The sequence below is a fragment of the Barbus barbus genome (genome assembly GCF_936440315.1).
Source record: "Barbus barbus genome assembly, chromosome: 26".
In the NCBI taxonomy this organism is placed as follows: Eukaryota; Metazoa; Chordata; class Actinopteri; order Cypriniformes; family Cyprinidae; genus Barbus; species Barbus barbus.
The window spans coordinates 30410256-30430228 of NC_136754.1; the positions used below are offsets into that span (position 1 = coordinate 30410256).

At 37.2% G+C, this 19973-nt stretch overlaps 1 protein-coding gene across 2 annotated transcripts; it reads left to right on the plus strand.

The window, feature by feature from the left end:
- The first annotated feature begins 2733 nt into the window (after positions 1 to 2733).
- On the plus strand, positions 2734 to 18486 carry LOC306846183 (E3 ubiquitin-protein ligase TRIM16-like). 2 transcript variants are annotated; one of them, XM_079379337.1, is made up of 6 exons: positions 2734 to 3400; positions 3812 to 3907; positions 4000 to 4221; positions 5041 to 5200; positions 5344 to 5391; positions 17595 to 18485. In XM_079379337.1, the coding sequence occupies exons 1-6, from the start codon at positions 2816 to 2818 to the stop codon at positions 18131 to 18133; spliced, it is 1650 nt and encodes a 549-aa protein (XP_079235463.1). In that variant the 5' UTR covers positions 2734 to 2815; the 3' UTR covers positions 18134 to 18485. The 2 variants fall into 2 exon arrangements, with proteins under 2 accessions (XP_079235463.1, XP_079235462.1); XM_079379336.1 differs by having other exon boundaries at positions 2740 to 3400; positions 3988 to 4221; positions 17595 to 18486.
- Positions 18487 to 19973: the final 1487 nt, after the last annotated feature.

Below are 19973 nucleotides of genomic sequence, written 5' to 3' on the forward strand. Positions count from 1 at the left end.
AATGCTATTGCACCTTATAGGTCACTAAAGCCGAAGCGTAAATCAGAGCCTTGGATAGATCAAGATATTCGTTCACTGAGACAATCATGTAGGAAAGCAGAAAGAAAGTGGAAGAAAGACAAACTGCAAATATCTTTTAATATATTTAAACACTGTTTATCGTTATACCAGAGAGCTGTTAAGAAAGCCAAGTCTCTCTATTTTTCTAATTTGATCGAGAAACATCATCAAACTCCTAGAGTTCTTTTCTCTGTTATAAACTCGGTACTAAATCCTTCTGTACAGACTTTCCAGAATCCTACCAGTGCATTATGTGAAGATTTCTTGAATCATTTTGGGGACAAAATTACTCATCTGAGAGCTCAAATACAAGTGACCAATGATGAAATGATGACGTTAATGAGTCCATCGGCCTCTTGGACCACTTTTAAATTCTATCTCCCTGCAATCTTTAAAGGAAGTAATCACAAAACTAAAACCCTCCCCAAGCCCCCATGATATTATACACACTCGCTACTTGAAGCAAATAATTGATACTGTAGGATCAGGGCTTGTATCTCTACTCAATAAATGTCTGCAATCAGGGTTCATCCCTGATAGTTTAAAAATGGCCACAGTCACCCCTGTGCTAAAGAAACCCTCACTGGATGCTTCTATTTTAGCAAATTTTCGGCCTGTTTCTGTTCTACCTTTCATCTCTAAGGTGATGGAAAAAATTGTCTCTTTACAACTCCAGTCGTTTTTAACTAATAATCACATCTATGAGACTTTTCAATCAGGCTTTAAATCACTGCATAGTACTGAAACTGCCCTTGTAAGAGTTCTTAATGATATTCTAATGGCCACTGATTCTGGTGATTCTGTCATTTTAGTTATGCTGGACCTGTCTTCAGCCTTCGACACTGTTGATCATGCAATTCTCATCTCTTGCTTGGAGTCTTATGTGGGTCTGGGAGGGGCGGTTTTAAATTGGTTCAAATCTTTCCTAACAAATAGAACTTTCTCAATTAAAATAGGAAATTTCTCTTCCTCTTTACGCAAGCTAACCTGTGGTGTACCCCAGGGGTCTGTTCTTGCACCTACTCTCTTTTCTCTCTATCTACTTCCCTTGGGGTCCATCTTTAGGAAACACGGCGTTTCTTTTCATTGTTACGCTGATGATATGCAAATCTATCTGCCTTTGACCACGGAAAAGAAGCATGTTCTTAATAGTTTATCAGCATGTCTGGATGACGTAAAATCATGGCTCTCAAAAAATTTCCTTTTTCTAAATTCAGATAAATCGGAAGTTATTGTTTTTGGCCCCTCTGAAACTAGAACACAAAATATACCTAATCTTGAGTTCTTAAATTTAGCTATTTCATCCCGAGTGCGAAATCTGGGTGTGGAAATCGACAACGGCTTGAAATTTGACAGACAAATCAGCTCTGTAGTAGGTTCTAGTTTCTTTTATCTTCGCTCTCTCTCTAAAATTAAAACCTTTCTTTCTAACGCCTCTTTAGAGGTTGCTATCCATGCCTTTATTACATCTCGGCTGGATTACTGCAACTCTCTATATTACGGTGTTTCAAAGACTCAAATTTCCCGTTTACAAGTCGTTCAAAATGCAGCAGCTAGATTCCTGAAGGGATGTAAAAAATTTGATCATGTTACACCCCTTCTGAGATCTCTACATTGGTTACCTGTTCAGTATAGAATTGAATATAAAATTCTATTACTTGTCTACAAATCTTTAAATAATCTTGCACCATCTTATCTGACGGACTTACTCCACCCATACACTCCTAAGCGAGGACTTAGATCGGGAAACAAATTCCTCCTTCAGATTCCCAGAACCCGCTTGAAAAAAAAGGGAAATAGAGCCTTTGAAGTGGCTGGCCCCACTCTCTGGAATAATCTCCCGACCCAAATTAAAATGGCTTCCACTTTATCTGAGTTTAAATCTGCTCTCAAAACTCATCTGTTTGTCTCGGCTTTTAACATGTAATTCATCCTGTTTTTATTGTTTCTAAGTGATTATTGATTGTGTTCTTTCTTGTGTATCTATATTGTAATTATTGTACAGCACTTTGGTCGGCTGGCGGCCGTTAGTAAATGTGCTTTAGAAATAAACGGAACTTGAACTTGAACACTAGAGTTCTCACCACACAGCACGCCAAATACGCATTACCTTACTCGTGCTAAACATATGTAAGTGTGAACTCGTGAATTTGCCTTGTTTAGTAAATCTGGCCTTTAGTTCCTTGCCACTGTCACCTTTGGCTTGTTTAGTTGGGGACACTTAAATTATGGCATCATCGTCAGCTTTATTGCACAGATACTATTTGAAGAGAACTCAACTGAGCTGTACTATGACATAACTGAATCAATGATGAACTGACTTTAACTGAAAAACTGACTGTTTGCTATTGTCCTCTTGCATTGTTGACACTATTTTCCTGTTTAACACTGTAAAGCTATTTTGACACAATCTGATATATGACAGCTGGGTGGAGTGGCTATCTTGAGTCCTGCTGGGCCTCTGTGTGTACCGGGACATTTCATTCCAGAGAAGACAAGGTCATGGACTCGATCATCTGACCAACCGCTTCAAGTCGAACACACCTAATGTCTTTGCATTCACTTTAATAACATTCAGGTGTGTCAAAACTAAACTCAGGAATGAGGAACCTGTTTTACAGACTCACAGACAAACCTGTTTTGCATGTCACTCAAACACAGAACCAGGAAACAGGAATCACCTGACTTCAGGGAAAGAGACACTGAAGTGTAGTTGAGCTGTTGTGTGTTTGTGTCTCTATATTCATGCATTAAAATGGCAGAAGCCCGTATTTCAGAGGAGCAGTTCTTGTGTTCAGTGTGTCTGGATCTCCTGAAGGATCCAGTGACCATCCAGTGTGGACACAGTTACTGTAAGAGCTGTATTACAGACTGCTGGAATGAGGAGGATCAGAAGAGAGTCTACAGCTGCCCTCAGTGCAGACAGACCTTCAGTCCAAGACCTATTTTAGGTAAAAACACCATCTTGGCTGAAATGGTGGAGAAACTGAAGAAGACTAATCTTCAAAGTGCGGTTCCTGCTGGAGCTGGAGCTGGAGCTGGAGATGTTCAGTGTGACGTCTGTACTGGAAGAAAATACAAAGCCGTCAAGTCCTGTCTGGTGTGTCTGAACTCTTACTGTCAGAATCACCTCGAACAACATGAGAGTTTCTTTAAAGGAAAGAGACACAATCTGACTGAAGCCACTGGACGACTGCAGGAGATGATCTGCCAGAAACATGAGAAGCTCCTTGAGGTTTTCTGTCGCACTGATCAGGAATGTATTTGCTTGCTGTGTACGATGGATGAACATAAAAACCACGACACTGTATCAGCTGCAGCACAGAGGACAGAGAAACAGGTATTTAACACTAGACACTGATGAAATATTGCTGACACTCGTTTCATATGTGTTTATATCAGCACCATATTAACAGCTTACAGCATTCACACTGAACACGACAGCAGAAATGAACAGCAGCTGCAGGAAGAGATTCACTGCTGGAAATACACTGTAAACCTTTATCAACACAATCTTTCATAAAATAGGCCTTGATTAAGAAACATAAAATCCCCCATTCTTTGACAAAATATATATTTCTATCAGTCAAAATGCAGGTTAAATGCAGTGACAGACGACACAGAAACACTGTCAGAGTGAAGCTCTACGTATGCGTCAGGATTACTTTTATGATAGTTACACTTGCATTTAATCTTTATAATAATTCATGTACAATAGTGGTAAATGATAAATCATGTGTTTGTCCTGCAGAAGCAGCTGAAGGAGACGCAGAAGACGTTCCAGCAGAGAATCCAGCAGAGAGAGAAAGATCTCCAGCAGCTGAGAGAGGCTGTGGAGTCTCATAAGGTGAGTCTGGAGAAGAAGAGAAGTTTGTCTCCGTCTCAGTTCAGACTCACTGAAGCCTGAATCACTGTGTGTCCTAACAGCGCTCTGCACAGACAGCAGTGGAGGACAGTGAGAGGATCTTTACTGAGCTCATCCGCTCCATTGAGAGAAGCCGCTCTGAGCTGATACGGCTGATCAGAGATCAGGAAAAGCAAGCAGTGAGTCCAGCTGAAGGACGACTGGAGCGACTGGAGCAGGAGATCAATGATCTGAGGAGGAGAGACGCTGAGCTGGAGCAGCTTTCACACACACAGGATCACATCCAGTTCCTGCAGGTAACACAGATCTAGAAGAACAGCATCATAGTGGACTTGAGCAGATCCTGCTGTGACACCAGACTCACAGAGAAACATTTCATGAGTGTCTTATTATATAATCATCAGTCAGACTCTCTTCTTTTAAAAGAGATGCCTCTTAGGTTTCAGCAGCAGAAATCTTGCTCAGATGGGTCTTATATCAGTACTATTCTTTAAATCACTTGTAAAAGCGGCGTCCCACTGCTCCGTATAGTCAGTCCATCCCTGCTCACTTTACAATATTGCCTCCCCCTCTCAAAATTACGGAAAAAGACCAAAATGCAAGCTGCCACAAATAATCCGTGTTTATTTGATTCTGCATTAAATTCTACGATCACAGAATCATGAAATCCTGGAGTGACCGCACAATGCTTCGGTGTATTGAAACCAAACCAAACCTGAGTGTGTCTTAAGGGTCCTTGTGAGGTTTCAGTGTTTCTATTTGCTGTAAAGTAATAAATAATGATCAATCCAATCATAGCCTTTGAGCTGGTTTTCCTGAGCAAATCTACTCAACTCTACAATCAGACTCCATTGATGAGCTTGAGCTGTTAGATGGACATTTATGTTCTTAGCAGATGTTTTATCATCCAAACTGTTTCCTAGAAAGTTCACATATAGTGTAAGCAGCAAATACTAGAATCTGTAGCTCTAATGAGATGTAATGAATATGAGAAGAATGAAGCTGATGCTGTGAAAGTGCTGGATTGAGTTACTAAAGATCAGTCAAATCTGATGTTGGAGCAGGTTATTGGGTGAAGTGTGGAGCTGATGAGTTTTGAATTGTGTTTTCTGTAGAGCTTCCAGTCTCTCTCAGCTCCTCCTGAATCTACAGACGTAAATGATGATCTCTTCAGTTCTCTCGTCTCTTTTGATGATCTGAGAGAATCTGTTCATCAGCTGAGAGACAAACTGGAGGATTTCTGCAAAGAGGAGCTCAAGAAGATCTCAGACAGAGGTAAAGTCCTGCAGATTCATCTGCTCTCAGAAACCAGTCCATCATCATCATCTCATATCATGGAGAACATCATATTAGAAATGTGTTAGGAATGGATGCAGGATCATGAGAATCACACTGTTCATGTCTGTTGATTTCCACAGTCACATTCACCAACATTGTTCCCAGGACCAGGAACCACTTCCTACAATGTAAGTCAGTAAGAAAACAAGAGCAGTTTTTGAAGGAGACACAATTAATATTATTACTGATTTAATTAGTTTTATAATGTGTGCTTAGTTTGGTCAAGTGTGTTGCTGTGGAACAGTGTGAGAAAGAATTTGAGTGCTCTATCTGAGCATCATGTGGTCATAAATAAACAAGATGAATGCAGTGCAGTGCTGGCCACCGTGTTTTGCATAAACCTTTATTTGTAGTTTTTTTAAAAGATAAAGTATAGCCTGCATGCAGATTAATAAATGCACACATACAGCATATATGTGGGTATGCATGTTTTTATGCACATTTACTGTAAACACACACACACTATTTTTAATGTTTTTGAAGGAAGTCTGCAATGCTCATCAAGCCTGCATTTAATTCATCACAAATACAGACAAAAACAGTCATATTTTGAAATATTTTTACAATTTATAATAATGGTTTTCTATTATAATGTGCATTCAAATATCATTTATTTCTGTGATCAAATCTGAATTTACAGCATATTTACTCCAGATATCAGCGTCACATGATCCTTCAGAAATCATTCTAAAATGCTGATTTATTATCAGTTTTGGAAACAATTGTGCTGTTTAATATTTTTTATAACCTGTGATAATTTTAGGATTCTTTGAAGAATAAAAGAACAGCATTTATTTAAAATATAAATATTATGTAACAACATGCACTACTGTTCAAAACTTCGGGGTCATTTTTTTTCCAAAGATTATTAATACATGTATTCAGCAAGGATTTTAAATTGATTAAAAAAGTGATATTAAAGCCATACTGTCAGGAAATATTTCTATATTTTGAAAATCCTGCCAGGATTCAATCAATCAATCCTGTATAAAGCATCACAGGTTCCAGAAAAACATTAAACAGCACAATTGTTTCCAAAACTGACAATAACACATCAAATCAGCACATTAGAATGATCTCTGAAGGGTCATGTGACACAAGACGAGTAAAGGCTGATCAGAATTCAGCTTTGCATCACAGAAATAAATATAAAAAATATTAAAACAAAACCATTATTTTAAAATGTAATCATATTTCACAATATTACTGTTTTGTCTGTATTGTTTATCAAATAAAATGGAGGGTTGATGAACATAAGAGACGTCTTTTAAAAACATTAAAAACAGTAATGTGTCTAATAGTAATATATCTAAATAAATATTCTAATAGCATGTTCTCAATATGAAAAGCAGCAGGCTGGCCATGAGCAGCTTGAAGTACTGCATTGCATGTCATGGTCAAGCTCTCAAACACATCTGAGTGTTCATATGATCTGATGTGGTTTGGCCCTGTCCTGTCTCCCTGTAGCACTCACTGTCTCAGCTGTCTTACATTACAGATGATGGCTGAAGTAGAAAAACTAGTATTTATTGTTTAATACATCATGTTGGAATTAACATTAGACAAGCATAAGTGATGAAAAATCACTCAACATTCAAGTTTACAGAATACATTTCTATAATGTGTTACTCACTGCATTTATCTGCTGACGAGATAGCTAGACAACTAATGAGAACTCATGTAATTATATCCCACATAACGCTTGCAATAAAACAGAAATAAAAGCTTGGCCTTTTTCACGAAACCAGAATCCAAACGCTAGGCGCATATGTCAGCAATGACCAAAACACAATGCTGCATCATACTAGAAGAGTTAACGGAAATAAATACAAAGAATCAAATGGAAAAACAAGAACTTGTCCTTATCTGAATGTAAATGTGCTGTAAGTTATATCCTAGAGCTGCTGCTATTCTGCTGCTATCCAGGCGCGTTTCTCAGACATCATTCTATATTTAGGGGTACATTTCAGGTCAGCCAAGAAGTCAGAAAATGAGTATTCTTTTTTGATAAATAAACTAGGTGGTTGAATAATATATCCCCTTAATGTGTTAAATTAATTATTTGGCAAGCTTAAGCTCTAATGACTTTTTAAATATGTTAATGAAAATTAATGTTTGATTCATTATTTTGTCAACTGTGTTACGGACAAATTCTGTGAATTCAAATGAAACATTTCATCCTGCTATCATGAAGGATGAAACTTTCTTCAACATAAATCCACAGTATGCAGATTTTAGCATTATTCGCCATCCTTACCAAAGACATCCATCTCCAGACACACAGTTGACAAAGTAACACAGTTGATAGGTATGAACTTAGAACCCATAAAGCAATTTAAACACACACAGATTATAATAATATACATTATATAACATTAATGACTATATTATATTATTATAAAGTTAAATAAAGTTTTATAATGCATCATGACACTTCAAGTTGTAAGGACTTGTTCAATAACATCACAACATTTTATCAGTCATGACTATGCGGAAATTAGGGTCATCATACATGCCATTCTTCCTGGACATGTCCTGGCCAGGATTTCTATATTGCTTTGATTCAAAGCACCTCAAGAGTGTTTCGAAAACATAAGGAACCGAAGTCATACACCACACGCAAACGAAGCCAAAACCTAGATATTTTAGGCAATGAAGAAATCCTGGCCAGTACGTGTCCGGGAAAAATGGCACGTATGTTCACCCTACAGAAACAGATATATGCTAAATCTGTAATATTATATAGGTTTAAGTCAATCATGAGGAATTCTGAATGCTTTATAACCCTTGACAAATGTGAATATACTGTGTATATAATATTATGGATAGGCCTGAGTTTGGTGTTTGGTTTGAAAGTGTGGCCGTGATTCGATCAGTTAAGTTTATCCACTGTAATGCAAATCATGGTATTTAGGTAATTCCAATGTAATTTCCGTGTAATGACAATAGTTTGTGAATTTATTTCTTTATCAACAGCACTCAGTGGGAGCATAAATTGACCCACAAAAGTTGTTTGCACTGCACTCTTTCGTCACTTGATCTTTCGTTTAGGCGCATTGATCCATTAAATCACTTATTAGACAAAACCATGATCCGCACTCACATGAAATAGTCTTTTCTTTTCATTTTATTCTACAGTTTATCACCAATAGGACAAGGACACATACATTTCAGCTCAAAGGCCTTCCTCAGTGTTTATAAATTGCATAAATTGACCCTGAATTGCCAACAATGTCAGATAACACAGCTGACAGATAACACATAGTTGACAGATAACACAGCTGGCAGATAACACAGCTGACAGTGACAGATAATACGGCTGACAGATAACACGGCTGACAGATAACACAGCTGACAGATAACACAGTTGATAGATAACATAGCTGACAGTCACTGATAACACAGCTGACAGATAACACAGCTGACAGATAACACAGCTGACAGATAACACAGTTGATAGATAACATAGCTGACAGTCACTGATAACACAGCTGACAGATAACACAGCTGACAGATAACACAGCTGACAGATAACACAGTTGATAGATAACATAGCTGACAGTCACTGATAACACAGCTGACAGATAACACAGCTGACAGATAACACAGCTGACAGATAACACAGTTGGCAGATAACACCGCTGACAGTGACAGATAACACAGCTGACAGATAACACATAGTTGACAGATAACACAGCTGACAGTGACAGATAACGCAGCTGACAGATAACGCAGCTGACAGATAACACAGCTGACAGATAACACATAGTTGTCAGATAACACAGCTGACAGATAACACAGCTGACAGTGACAGATAACACAGCTGACAGTGACAGATAACACAGCTGACAGATAACACAGCTGACAGATAACACATAGTTGTCAGATAACACAGCTGACAGATAACACAGCTGACAGTGACAGATAACACAGCTGACAGATAACACATAGTTGACAGATAACGCAGCTGACAGATAACACAGCTGACAGTGACAGATAACACAGCTGACAGATAACACATAGTTGACAGATAACACAGCTGACAGATAACACAGCTGACAGTGACAGATAACACAGCTGACATAACACAGCTGACAGATAACACAGTTGACAGATAACACAGCTGACAGTCACAGATAACACAGCTGACAGATAACAAAGCTGACAGATAACACAGCTGACAGATAACACAGTTGACAGATAACACCGCTGACAGATAACACCGCTGACAGTGACAGATAACACAGCTGACAGATAACACAGCTGACAGTGACAGATAACACAGCTGACAGATAACACACAGTTGACAGATAACACAGCTGACAGTGACAGATAACGCAGCTGACAGATAACACAGCTGACAGTGACAGATAACACAGCTGACAGATAACACATAGTTGACAGATAACACAGCTGACAGATAACACAGCTGACAGTGACAGATAACACAGCTGACAGATAACACATAGTTGACAGATAACACAGCTGACAGATAACACAGCTGACAGTGACAGATAACACAGCTGACAGATAATACATAGTTGACAGATAACACAGCTGACAGATAACACAGCTGACAGTGACAGATAGCACAGCTGACAGATAACACAGCTGACAGATAACACATAGTTGACATAACACAGCTGACAGATAACACAGCTGACAGATAACACAGTTGACAGATAACACATCTGACAGATAACACAGCTGACAGATAACACAGTTGGCAGATAACACATAGTTGACAGATAACACAGCTGACAGTGACAGATAACACAGCTGACAGATAACACATAGTTGACAGATAACACAGCTGACAGATAACACATAGTTGACAGATAACACAGCTGACAGATAACACATAGTTGACAGATAACACAGCTGACAGATAACACATAGTTGACAGATAACACAGCTGACAGATAACACATAGTTGACAGATAACACAGCTGACAGATAACACATAGTTGACAGATAACACAGCTGACAGATAACACAGCTGACAGTGACAGATAACACAGCTGACAGATAACACAGCTGACAGATAACACAGCTGACAGTGACAGATAACACAGCTCACAGATAACACAGCTGACAGTGACAGATAACACAGCTGACTGATAACACAGCTGACAGATAACACAGCTGACAGTGACAGATAACACAGCTGACAGATAACACAGCTGACAGATAACACATAGTTGACAGATAACACAGCTGACAGATAACACATAGTTGACAGATAACACAGCTGACAGATAACACATAGTTGACAGATAACACAGCTGACAGATAACACATAGTTGACAGATAACACAGCTGACAGATAACACATAGTTGACAGATAACACAGCTGACAGATAACACATAGTTGACAGATAACACAGCTGACAGATAACACATAGTTGACAGATAACACAGCTGACAGTGACAGACAGCTGACAGTGACAGATAACACAGCTGACAGATAACACAGCTGACAGATAACATAGCTGACATTTCGGCCATTTTAGGGCCTTGTGCAAACTGCTGACCTTGGACTAGTTAGTACATGACCTTGATTAACTTATGTTTTTTTTTTTTTTTTTTTTACCTTTATTTAACTAGGAAAGTCACATTGAGGTTAAAACCTCTTTTACAAGTGAGACCTAGTCAAGACAGGGTCAGATAGCAGGATTAAACAAATAACAAACCACAAACAAAACCAACATCATCAATGAATACAACAAAGAATACAGTAGCATAAGCATTTAGGTATTACCTAATACCCTGTATAATACTGTTCACAAAAACGACATTAATAAGATCGTGTTGATAATGAATTTAAGTGGAAGTAGAATTATCAAAACATCTACACTTAGCAATGACCAATTCTTTTATTCTATGTTTAAAATCTTTTAAAGAGATGAGGGATTGTAGTTTAAGTTTAGTCTGCACATCATTCCAGGACCAGGGACCATAATAGAACAGACTTAGCTTTCCAGCCTCTGTTCTAATAGCCGGCACTTTAAACTGTAACCATTTTTGTGACCTGAGATTATAGGAATTTTGAAATGATAAAAATGTCCTATATAGATATTTTGGAAGTTTTCCTAAAAGAACTTTATAAATTAAAATATACCAATGTTCAAGCCTGCGCAAATGCAGAGATGACAATCCTACCAAACTGTAAAGTAAACAATGATGTGTCCTAAAACTAGAGTTTGTGATATATCTGAGAGCAGAGTGATAAAGGGGGTCAAGTTTGGACAAGGTGGACAAAGAGGCAAATCTGTAAATAGTATCCCCATAATCAATCTGTGACAGAAAAAGGCTAACAACTAAACGTTTTCTTGAAACCAAAGAAAAACAGGACTTTAGTCTATACAGAAAACCCAATGTGAATTTTAATTTCTTTACAAGGAAACCAACATGATATTTAAAATTTAGGTTTTTATCCATCCAAAAACCCAAATATTTGTAATTATCTACAGACTGGATACAAATTCCATCTAATGACTTGATGGAGAAGGATGATAGTTTTGTTCGCCCATTCTGAAAAACCATAACTTTAGTTTTATGTGGGTTTAGCAACAGCTTCAAATCTAATAGGGCATATTGCAGGATATTGAAATCTGCCTGCAGATTTGAAAAAGCTAATTTAGCTGTGGGGGCACAAGAATACAGAATTGTATCATCTGCATAGAGGTGATATTTACAAAAATTAAAATTATCACAAACATTATTAATATAAACTAGGAAAAGCAAAGGACCCAAAACAGAACCCTGTGGAACACCCTTAGTTACAAGGACTGGATTTGACAGGTCATTGCCATTTTTGACCATTTGTGAACGATTGGTCAAATAGCTATGAAACCATTTGACCGTGTTACATCCAATACCAGCTCTCAGCAGGGTATTAACCAATAATGAATGGTCCACAGTATCAAACGCCTTTGTGAGGTCTATGAACAGAGAAACACAGCTAAGTTTACTATCCATAGCCTCTTTGATATCATCCATGACTTTTAAAGTGGCGGATATTGTACTATGCCCCGAACCGGAACCCAGATTGCATTTCATTTAAAATATTATGTGAGTGTAAGTATGATTTAAGTTGAGTAGCAACTAAAGATTCCAATATTTTGGAAAGAACAGGAAGATTAGAGATGGGTCGAAAATTATTCATATCAAATCGATCACCAGATTTGAACAGGGGAGTAATGTAGGCTTGCTTCCAGATTGTTGGGATCTGATTACAACTTAATGACATATTAAAAATATGAGTAATAGGCTCAGCTATAACCGGTGCAGCCACCTTTAACAAAAAGGGATCTAGACCATCAGGTCCAGGCGCCTTTTTAGGGTCAATAGAATTTAGTGATTTCATAACATTTCATAACATTGTTTTTATATTCTTTCTCTACATATTTATAAATATAACATGTGACGCAAGTTCACCAGAACATGTTGATAACACAGTTGACGGTCAATTAATCTACTCTACGTGCAGACAATAATATAGATAAAATACTGAAGAGGAGAATTTATGACTTTCCACACCGTCTTCAAACTTGTCTCCAAAAAAAGGAAAATACATCAAGTGATGTTGAACATGTGACTTTGGAACAAACCATTGCTGATTTATAGGGGGTTTTATAGTGAGTAACACAGTTGACACTGATTTCTCGGACGTACACAAAATGGATGATTTAATGTAGATGCATGAGCAAAATATTTTTTAAAACATCTTTCTCATAATTTAATGTTTATTTTGTACAAATAATTATATGAAATATATACAGAAAAATATATTTTAGAGCTAATCTGAAGAGCAAAACCTCACATTTACCAAATCAGACAGCACAAAACAGCAACTTCCAGTATAGAATAAGCCATTTTTGCAAGATAAAAGATCTGTTGGATTTTTGTATTAAATTAATTAGAAATGTCCCCTGATATAAATGTGATCATTGTTTTAAGTGAAAAGTTAATGAAAAATAAGTAAAATTGATAATAGAGTCCATGGACATGACATTGGATTATAGAATCACTCCTAAACCCTTTCATTTCCGATTATTTATAAATTAATGTTAGTTCCAGGCCAGAGGGAGCACCCAACCACCGAGCAACAAGGATCTCATTTGAATTTTGACATTTTAAACAGCATGATTAAATCAATTAATCACAATCCCACTGTGCATCAAGCGCCTGCCGCCATTTCAAGGCATCCAGTAGCCAATAATGTGATTAAATGTTTCCAGTTAGCAGATAATATAGCAATTTTTCTAAAAGACCTAAAAGAATTAAAGGTGGCTTGTGAATGTCTTCATGAATTCTATTTAGTATCAGGGTTAGCTATAAATATTTAAAAAATGTGAATTGTTTGCTTTAAATGAAAGATCTAGTAACTTTACAGAATTTTGTGGCATTCCAATAAAAGACTATATTACTTGTTTAGGAATTATGATATGCAAAGATCAAAAAGAAAGAATTCATCTTAATTATACCCCAATAATAATAATAAAAATAAATAAAAAAATTAACGTGGCTGATGAGAGACCTTTCTTTAAACGGGACAGTTTTATTATCAAAATCTGAAGGATTATGCAGATTAGTTTATACCGCAATGGCTATAGATATTCCAAAATGTATCATTAATGAGATAAATAAATGTATATACAATTTTATTTGGTAAAATAAACATCATTATTTGAATAAAAAAATACTTTGTAGTCCACTTAACCAAGGTGGGCTAAATGTACTTGATTTTGAAACATCTAACACTATTTTCAAAATTAAGTGGATACAAATTATATCCATTCAAAAGATCAGCTATGGCATTACATTCCTAATATTATTTTTGAAAAAGTTTGCGGTATTGAATTTCTTCTTAATTGTAATGTTAATATTAGCAAGCTTCCCATAAAACGTTCTAACTTTCACAAGCAGGCATTGTTATCATGGATAATTATATACAAACACAATTTTTCTCCTCACAAATGCTTAGTTTGTAATAATAAATACATTACAACCCAAAATAAATCTCTTTTTTTATTTCATTGGTTTAGAAATAATACTGTGTTGGTTTCACAACTTTTGAATATTAGCAATGGTCATGTTCTTACCTTTTCTATTTTTAGAAAAAAAATCATTTTATATACCTGCTAAGGAGTTTATGATGGTAATTAATGCAATTCCTTCAGAATTTAGGAAATTATTAAGAAATGATATAGACAAAAAACATATATAAAAATAATAATTTAGATTTTAGTCTTAAACTGGAAGGTATAAATATAAAAGAACAAAAAATGTAATAATAAATATCTTAGAATATTTGCCAAATTTCTAGTGTTCCTTTAGCCATTGGTTTTTGGCGATCACAATTTCAAGATGTCAACTGGAAAGAAACCTTTAAGATCTCCAGACGTTTTTGTATCACAAATAAAATCTTAACTCCACAGGACCTCCAATCAACCACATCCACTGCTCTAACTCCCATCTTCTCCTTCTGTCCCCTCACCGAGGCAGAAGTATCCAAACTTCTCCTCTCCAGCCATCCTACAACATGTCCTCTCGACCCAATCCCCTCACACCTTCTCCAAACAATCTCTCCCACACTCTTACCGGCACTCACACACATTATCAACACATCTCTGCTCACAGGCATCTTCCCCACAGCATTCAAGCAGGCTCGGGTAACCCCACTGATCAAAAAACCTACATTAAACACTTCTCTTTTAGATAACTACAGACCTGTCTCTCTCCTTCCATTCATAGCGAAAACACTCGAACGAGCTGTCTTCAACCAGCTCTCGCGGTTTCTTTCACAGTACAACAAACTGGATGCTAAACAGTCAGGTTTCAGGAGTGGCCATTCAACAGAGACTGCGCTACTCTGTCACTGAAGCCCTGCTAATTGCAAAGGCTGATTCCAAATCATCTGTCCTCATTCTGCTGGATCTTTCTGCTGCTTTTGACACTGTCAATCATCAGATTCTCCTGTCTACACTCTCATCACTGGGCATCACTGGGATTCCACTTCGCTGGTTTGAATCCTATCTCACCGGTAGATCCTTCAGGGTGGCCTGGGGAGGGGAGGTATCCAAACCACATCAACTGATCACTGGAGTTCCTCAGGGATCGGTTCTTGGACCCCTCCTCTTCTCCACATACACTACATCGCTGGGTCCCATCATACATGCACATGGCTTCTCCCATCACTGCTATGCCGATGACACACAGCTCTATCTCTCTTTTCAACCAGATGACCCAACGGTAGCTGCACGGATCTCAGGCTGCCTGGCGGACATCTCGGCATGGATGAAAGAACATCACCTACAGCTCAACCTGGCAAAGACGGAGCTTCTGGTCTTCCCTGCCACTCCGACTCTACGGCATGACTTCACGATTCAGTTCGGCTCATCAATGATTACCCCATCAACTTTGGTCAGAAATCTTGGTGTAATCTTTGATGACCAGCTGACCTTCAAAGAGCACATTGCAAAGACTGCTCGTTCCTGCAGGTTTGCACTACACAACATCAGAAAGATCAGGCCCTTTCTGACAGAGCATGCTGCAAAACTTCTTGTCCAGGCCCTTGTTGTTTCTAGGCTGGACTACTGCAATGCTCTTCTGGCTGGTCTGCCATCAAACACAATCAAACCTCTACAAATGATTCAGAATGCAGCGGCACGACTGATCTTCAACGAGCCCAAAAGAGCGCATGTTACACCTCTCTTCATCTCCTTGCACTGGCTACCAGTGGCAGCTCGCATCCAGTTCAAGACACTGATGCTTGCGTACAGATCTACCACAGGCTCAGCACCCTCCTACTTCCACTCACTATTACAAACCTACATCCCCTCCAGAAGTTTGAGATCTGCTAGTGAGCGACGCCTTGTGGTACCATCACAGAGAGGCTCAAAATCACTCTCCAGAACATTCTCGTTCACCATTCCTGGCTGCTGGAATAATCTTCCCACCCCTATCCGGAACGCCGGATCCCTGGCAATCTTCAAGCAACAACTGAAAACTCATCTCTTTCGGCAGTACTTGACTTCATCCTAAACTCAAAAAAAAAAAACTCTTTCCCTCTATCTTTCTCTCCCTCCCTTACTAGCTTGTACTTATTTGAACAATGACTGAGACTTGGTGTTACGAGCACTTCCTCTGTCTGACTGCCTCTTCAAGATGAATCGCTTCTTGTATTCCCCGATTGTAAGTCGCTTTGGATAAAAGCTTCTGCCAAATGACTAAATGTAAATGTAAATGTAAAATGACAGAAGCATCATCCAAGACTGTTCATCGTGTTTATCCTGTAAAACAGGTCATTGCAAAGTTTTGTAAAGACATTGACTTGAAGTGTGTTTTCTGTAAATAGCAGAATGAGAGTATTGTCCATTTATTTTATGATTGTATTTACACAAAAATATTTTGGTGTTTTTTTTTTTTTTTTGTTAAACACAGATCTAATATTGAATTGAAACTCAAAGAAAAGGATGTTTTATTTTTTTATGAGTATACTGTTGATTTAAAAATATGGTATATTGTGAATTTACTCATCATATTTGGACATTTTTTTATTCACAAATGTAAATGGGCAGCGAAAAAACCTAATTTTACTCATTTTAAAACAGAAATAAGTCACTACCTGTACACGTTAAAAGAAACCAGAAATAACAAAGCAAAAAAAAAAAAAACACTGTTAATTACTTTGAAGCCTTAAATCTTGTTTTTGAATACTTTGTAATTATTTGTGCTTGTTTACTGACATGTGTTTTTCTTGTTGCTTTTCCTATTTATTTTCATTATAGTATTTGTTTTGTTTTATTTAAAATTGCATTGGCCTTGTATGTTCTATGGTCTTTGTTCTAAAATCTGCAATAAAAAAAGCGCCTGCCGCCATTGTTTTGAATGCGCTCCAACACTAACCGGAAACGTCCGAGGAACAAAGACGTCACTTCCTTAAACAGCCGTTGAAATGTGCGCGAAACCGGACGCGCGCTCTCAGATGCACGCGCGCACTTGTCTCTCCTCTCACTCAAAGTGTGCGTGTGCTCGCGCAAACTGTGTCCTGTGCACGCGCAAAGAGAAAATAATCACTTCATCCGATGTTTAAGTGAATAAAATAGCCAACTGACCGCCTGGAGTTCCACAAATATTGACTTTTTTATTTTAAGTATAAACATTATTTACAATACACAGCGTGGTTTTAATCCTATTTTTAGGGGGACAAGGACACCCCTCAGATAGGCTGGGTCTCGTGAACCCTGAACATGAAGAGTTCAGCTACATGAACAGATCAAACAGATTCATAATTCCTGATTCTGATGTGTTTTATCTCCTTCAGATTCCCAGCAGCTCACTCTGGATCTGAACACAGTGAATAAATACATCCGTCTGTCTGAGAGCAACAGAGTGATTACTTACACTGACACAGATCAGCCGTATCCTGATCATCCAGACAGATTTGATGGTGTGTGTCAGGTGTTGTGTAGAGAGAGTGTGTGTGGACGCTGTTACTGGGAGCTGGAGTGGAGTGGAGATGAATATGATTTTGTATATATATCAGTGTCATATAAGAGCATCAGCAGGAAGGGAGGTAATGAGTGTATGTTTGGATATAATGATCAGTCCTGGAGTTTGCTCTGCTCTTCCTCCAGATATTCATTCATACACAATAACATAGAGACTGTTCTCTCTGTAAAGTCCATCAGCAGTAGAATAGGAGTGTTTGTGGATCACAGAGCAGGAACTCTGTCCTTCTACAGCGTCTCTGACACAATGAGCCTCATCCACACAGTCCAGACCACATTCACTCAGACCCTCTATCCTGGGTTTGGGTTGTCTTGGGTTTTTAATGTTGGATCATCAGTGAAACTGTGTTGATGAATCAGAATAGACTGATGAGAGATTCTACCCATAATGCTTTGAGCTGCAGGATAAATCAGTAACAGTGTTATTATTGAGTCTCTTCTTTTCTCTTCATGACATTAATACTGCAGCTGAACTTCTGTCAGTGAAATAACATCAGAATAAATGTAATAAATCCTCATATAGAGTCCTGCTGAGTGATCATGTGTTTCTGTGCTTTACCTACATTTATGTTCATTAAAATCACTCATTTAGTTAATCATATTAATAATAATGTGTAATAATTGATATTTTCATTTTTACAATTATTTTAATGATTGTTTTGAATGTTCAGTTCTCTGATATAAATAAATCTTCTCACTTGATGAACAAAGGTGATGTGTTTTATTCCTCTGTGCAGATCTCCAGAAGACAAATCAAGCTCTTTCAGTTTCCTTTGAGCCTCAAAGTCTTTGCACAATCAGGCTTTGAAATAGACCTTAAACAATGGGTCAGTACTTCACAATTCACGTTTATTTTCATTAAATGCATTGGTTGGAATATACAGTGTCTGTAAATATATACAGAAAAAAGAGGAAGAGGGGGTTTCAAGCATCAAAACAAAACTTTAATAACAGCTTTAAATTATTTTTGTAAATCATAAAGTGTCCTTTTAATTTCATTTCTTCTGAGCAAACATAACGAGTATTGTACATTTTTACCATGATTTAGAGACAAAAATGTAATTCAGTGTAATGATCTTATACCAAAATATCTTGTCAGGCATATTTAGAACAATAATTATCTTCTAATTAAGATCACATCAGACCCTGAATACTAATGAACCGTCATCTTAAATCTTTAGCAATCTTTTCCTCGATCCTTCAAACCTCTATGTTTTACTCATTTGTCAACAAAACGCTTTTAATCATTTAAATATAATCCAATTTAGTATGATCATTTTTTATATTGTAGAATAATTTGTTTTGTTTGAACATAAATATATCTGTTATGCTGCATGATCATGGAACTTTATTTTCCCCTTATTTTGACATTTTATTTTCATAAAAGTTATTTAAATCATAAAAGTAGACACTTGCATTTAATACGCTTTGTGTGTATAAAATCAGATTTGTAGATTTTAGCTGGATGTGAACACCAGACTACTCCACTTTAAACATTTAACACTAATATTGTTTCCAGTAAAAATATCTAAACATTCTTAAAACAAGATATGTTTAATTAAGAAATAAAATGACAAGATAAGTCTTGTTTTCTGGAATAATAATTGATTTTCAGCTTAAAAGAATAATAAAATGATCTGTCAATGGGGTCAGAAAATTAAAAGTAATTCAAATGGAAAACAAGGTCATCTGACCCCATCAGCAGTTTCTGTTGTTGTTGTTTTCACACCCTTATTTTTGAACCAGGGATTAATAATTTTAAATAATAATTATAATAATAGTTATGTAGCCTATAATAATAGATGCAGATGAATTTCCTCATTGATATATATTTTTGAGGGAATAATTATCTCATAATTTGACTGCAGCTTTAATCTGATCTGGACTTTCCTCTTTCACTTCCATCAGGTCTAAATCTGCTTATTAAAGATGCAGGGACACAATTTAACAGTGAAATATACAGTAACTATCTGTGCTACAACGGAATGTGTTTATGAATACAATAAGTTAATATAATACGATACAGGAACAGGTAAAAGCCCTGAGCTGTGATTATTTCCAGTCACTAAATGTGCTGAACCATTCGATGCTTTGAAACTTTAATGTTAACTAAACAGTCAGAAGTGATGAAGAATAATCACCAAACTGTGTTCCTCAGGTTCTTCCTCTGTCTTTCTGCATCACGCTCCTCT